This window comes from Palaemon carinicauda, chromosome 8 (genome assembly GCF_036898095.1).
Source record: "Palaemon carinicauda isolate YSFRI2023 chromosome 8, ASM3689809v2, whole genome shotgun sequence".
In the NCBI taxonomy this organism is placed as follows: domain Eukaryota; kingdom Metazoa; phylum Arthropoda; class Malacostraca; order Decapoda; family Palaemonidae; genus Palaemon; species Palaemon carinicauda.
In genome coordinates, this window is record NC_090732.1 from 10,797,663 (window position 1) to 10,802,579 (window position 4,917).

The 4,917-nt window shown below is 40.8% G+C and overlaps 1 protein-coding gene across 1 annotated transcript; it reads left to right on the top strand.

Moving 5' to 3' along the window:
• Positions 1 to 3,931: 3,931 nt before the first annotated feature.
• LOC137644788 (acetylcholinesterase collagenic tail peptide-like) lies at positions 3,932 to 4,330 on the top strand. The gene has a single exon (XM_068377684.1). It carries the CDS (start codon positions 3,932 to 3,934, stop codon positions 4,328 to 4,330), a length of 399 nt encoding a protein of 132 aa, XP_068233785.1.
• The last annotated feature ends 587 nt before the right edge of the window (positions 4,331 to 4,917 follow it).

Sequence of the window (4,917 nt, forward strand, 5' to 3'; positions counted from 1 at the left end):
TTTTTTTTTTTTGCAGGTAGATATTCATCTTTGTTAGGGTTGCCATTGTGTGTAAAACAACATTACAATGAATCCCAATGGAATCATTACGATAATTCCGCGCGATGTATTATGAATGAGTATCACAACAGAGCTTTAAAACAAACCGAAAACTGAATCCAATAATGTATCTGCTCTTTCCAAAAAGAAATCTTTTTACGAATGATATATAACAATAAAGATTTAGAAATATATAGTTAAAGCCATTATACTAAATGTGAGTCATTCAACTGCATATGAATTATATTGATGTAAAATAATTGCCAGAAACTACTTTTTGTTACGATTATAATCAATAGAAATTAAACTTTAATTCGACCATTGTTCCTTTATTTACAAAACGTCATGAATGTTTATAATATTGTTCTTTCTAAAGCTTAATTAATTGGTGATATTTGCTTATGTAGTGTGTTAGGAATGGCAGTCCAGTCACATAACTGGAATTAATATTTATAACTAGAGAAATGATGGTCCTTTCAAAATTTTATAATTAATTATGAACTATTTTTAAAGGTCATCTATTTACCAATACAATGACCATTCCCGGAAAATACTAATGATTTTGCCCCCCCCCCAAAAAAAAATGGAAGAAAATATATTTATAGCTTTCTATTCAAAACCTTTTTTGAAAAATAAAGAATCACTGTACTTTGAGACCACTATTGAATCGTAAACAGAATTCTAGAGAATCTGGAGTATGGAAATGACATCTGAGTGTGACATTTCTTTGCAGTCCCCATCACAGAGTGAAATCTGATATCTGAATCTTGTCTGACACCGCCCACTCTCCTCTGCTCTACATCGACAAACATGTCAACTACAAAAGCATCTCTAGAGGAAAAATCAATTACTCATTATAATGAGTTTTCGGGACAGTATGTCCCTATCTCGTTTCAGATGCAAACTTTCCTACAAAATACTTATTCCCCATTGTCTTTGATCGTTTTGAGAGGAGTCCTTGATATTGAAATAATATTGGATCGCATGTCAACATGTCTATTATGTGTACAACATATCACAGCTTCATTTAATATATATGAACGGAAGCAGGAATAAGGGACAACGTATCAAATGTGATACATGCTCATAATCATGTCACTTTAACTATAGTTGCTTGTCCTTGAAATTTTTAGAAATAGAAGAGGCGCTGCTGGGAGGAAGGACGCTTGTAACTGGTACAACAAATGGGACATACGCTACCGTGGTTTAAGCGATGGCAGGCAGGGCAGCCAATCGGGACTATGGTCTACTCCAAAGCCAAAGCAAAGTCCTTCAGAAGAAGGAAACCGTGCTTATCCCATACAAATGGGAAAAAAGCACGTTAATAGAAGAAGGAGGGAGACATGAATACCAGGGAGATATGAAGAAAGTCTTTTCTATAAAAGTCTGTATGAATTAATTCAGCTTTTTCTTCTTAATCAATTAGCTTCTCTATAGTTATAGATATATGATATAATTGTTATGAATATATCATATTTTTTTTCTTTGAAAAATACCCCCGTCTTATTAAAACGCTTATGGAATTAGAATCTGCGTAGCCAAGACATCTATGATCAGAAAAGAAAAAATGTCTATTAAGTAAAGACACAAACCATTATATATATATTATATATATATACACTTGTGTATGTAAATATAGATGAATATGTGTATGTATTTATCTAAGTTATATATTGATGTATGTGAGTGATTTTATGTTACTAATTGTAAGCAAAATATTTATTTATTTTTCAAACTTTAATTCACAATTAACGCTTTAATATCCTACTAATATAAGTATATATATACATGTATATGTGTATATAATATATATATATATATATATATATACATATATTTATATATATATATATATATATATATATTATATATATATATATATATATTATATATATATATATATATATATATAAAGAAAGAGAGAGAGAGAGAGAGAGAGAGAGAGAGAGAGAGAGAGAGGTAAATAAAATAATGTATTTCATTGTATTTGAAATATATTGCATGTACTCTTTCCAATTTATTCACACATTGTAAGTGTTTCTCCACATAAACACTGTTCAAGTACCCAAACTATATTAATGTATTTAGTTACAGGAAAATAAGTGACATGTTTTTATAAAACTGTAAGAGAAGAATCCTACTTAGTTTTATCTTTCAATTTTTTTTAGATATATCTTATATGAATATAATTTTCATATAAGAGTTTCATATGTTAAACTTTATCCCGACATCATAAGTAGCTTAATTCATTCTAAATTTCATCGGTTTATACAAATATCTATTTTTACTCGCATAATCCCCTCAGCTTTTGCTTTACAAAAGTAAAGCACTCAGTTTGAGAGTTTTCCACACATTTTCAAAAGAACTTTTATTGACACCGGTTCCAAAATGGACTCCGGTACCAAAATGTATCCCGGTTCCAAAAAGGACCACGGTTCCAAAATGGACCACGGCTCCATAATGATCGCCGGGTCCAAAATGTACCCTGGCTCCTAAAATGGACTTCGGCTCCAAAAATGGACCCCGGGTCCAAATTTGGACCTAGGCTCCAAGAATGGACCTCGGCTCCAAAATGGGCCGTGGCTCCAAAATGGACCACGGCTCCATAATGATCGCCGGGTCCAAAATGTACTCCGGTTGCAATATGGGCCCTGGCTCCAAAAATTGACCCCGGCTCCAAAATGGATGACGGCTCCATAGTGATCGCCAGGTCCAAAATGTACCCTGGTTGTAAAATGGACCTTGCCTCTATAAAGGACCCCGGCTCCAAAATGGACCCCAGGATCCAAGATAGGCCTCGGCTTCATAATGTTCGCGAGGTCCAAAACGTACTCCGGCTCCAAAATGGACCCCGCCTCCAAAATGGACCCTGGGATCCAAGATAGGCTTCGGCCCCATAATGTTCGGGAGGTCCAAAACGTACTCCGGCTCCAAAATGGACTCCAGTTCAAAAATGGACCCCGGTTCTAAAATGTACCCCAGTTCTAAATTGGACCCCGGTTCCAAAATGGACCCCGGCTCGAAAATGGACCCCGGCTCCAAACTGGACCACGGCTCATAATGTTCGCCAGGTCCAATGTACCCTGTCTCCAAAATGGAAACCAGCTTCGAAATGGACCCCGTTTCCTAAATGGACTACGGCTCCATATTGTTCGTCAAGTCCAAAATGGGACCCCGGCTCCAAAATGGACCTTGGCTCTAAAAAGCACCCTGGCTCCAAAATGGACCCCGGCTCCAAAAAGGACCCTGGCTCCAAAAAGGACCCAGGCTCCAAAAAGGACCCAAGGTCCAGAAAGGATCCGGGCTCCAAAATGGACCTCGGCTCCAAAAAAGGAACCTGGCTCCAAAATGGACCTCGGCTCCAAAAAGGACCTTGGCTCCATAATGGACCCCAGCTCCAAAAAGGACCCTGGCTCCAAAATGGACCTTGGCTCCTAAAAGGACCCTAGCTCCAACATGGACCCAGGCTCCAAAATGTACCTTGGCTCCAAAAAAGGAATCTAGCCCCAAAATGGACCTCGGTTCCAGAAAGGACCCTGGCTCCAAAATGGACCCCCAGGTCCAAAATGGACCCCAGGGATCCAAGATAGGCCTCGGCCCCATAATGTTCGCGGAGGTCCAAAATGTACCCCGGCTCCAATATGGACCCCGGCTCCAAAATGGACTCCGGTTCAAAAATGGACCCCGGTTCTAAAATGGACCCCAGTTCTAAATTGGACCCCGGTTCCAAAATGGACTCCGGCTCCAAAATGGACCAAAGCTCCAAAATGGACCATGGCTCCATTATGTTTGCCAGGTCCAAAATGTACCCTGGCTTCAAAATGGACCCCAGCTTCGAAATGGACCCTGTCCCAAAATGGACCACGGCTCCATAATGTTCGTCAGGTCCAAAATGGACCCCGGCTCCAAAATGGACCCAGGTTCCAAAATGGACCCCAGTTCTAAATTGGACCTCGGGTCCAAAATGGGCCCCGGGTCCAAAATGGTCCACGGCTCCAAAATGGACCACGGCTCCATAATGATCACTGGGTCCAAAATGTACCCCGGTTGCAAAATGGACCTTGGCCCCAAAAAGCACCCTGGCTCCAAAATGGACCCCGGCTCCAAAAGGGACCGCAGTTCCAAAAAGGACCTTGGCTCCAAAATGGACGTAGGCTCCAAAAAGGACCCTGGCTCCAAAAGGGACCATGGGTCCAAAAAAGGATCCGGGCTCCAAAATGGACCTTGGCTCCAAAAAAGGACCCTGGCTCCAAAATGGACCTCGGCTCCAAAAAGGACCCTGGCACCATAGTGGACCCCGGCTCCAAAAAGGACCCTGGCTCCAAAAAGGACCCTGGCTCCAACATGGACCCCGGCTTCAAAATGAACCTCGGCTCCAAAAAAGGAACCTAGCTCCGAAATGGACCTCGGCTCCAAAAAAGACCCTGGCTCCAAAATGGACACCGGCTCCAAAATGGACCCCAGCTCCAAAATGGACCCCGACTCGAAAATGGACCACGGCTCCATAATGTTTGCGAGGTCCAAAATGGACCCCGGCTCCATAATGTTCGCGAGGTCCAAAATGGACCACGGCTCCATAATGTTCGCGAGGTCCAAAATGGACCCCGGCTCCAAAATGGACTCTGGTTTCAAAATGGACCCCGGTTCCAAATTGGACCTCCAGTTCTAAAATGGACCATGGCTCCATAATGATCGCCGGGTCCAAAATGTACCCTTGTTGCAATATGGACCCTGGCTCCAAAATGGACCTCAGCTCCAAAAAGGACGCAAGGTTTAAATATACATTTATACTTCCATAATCCCTCAGCTTTCGCTTCTACAAAAGTAAATAACTCAGTTTGAGAGTTTTCCAGAGATTTTCAAAAGAACTTTTATTGT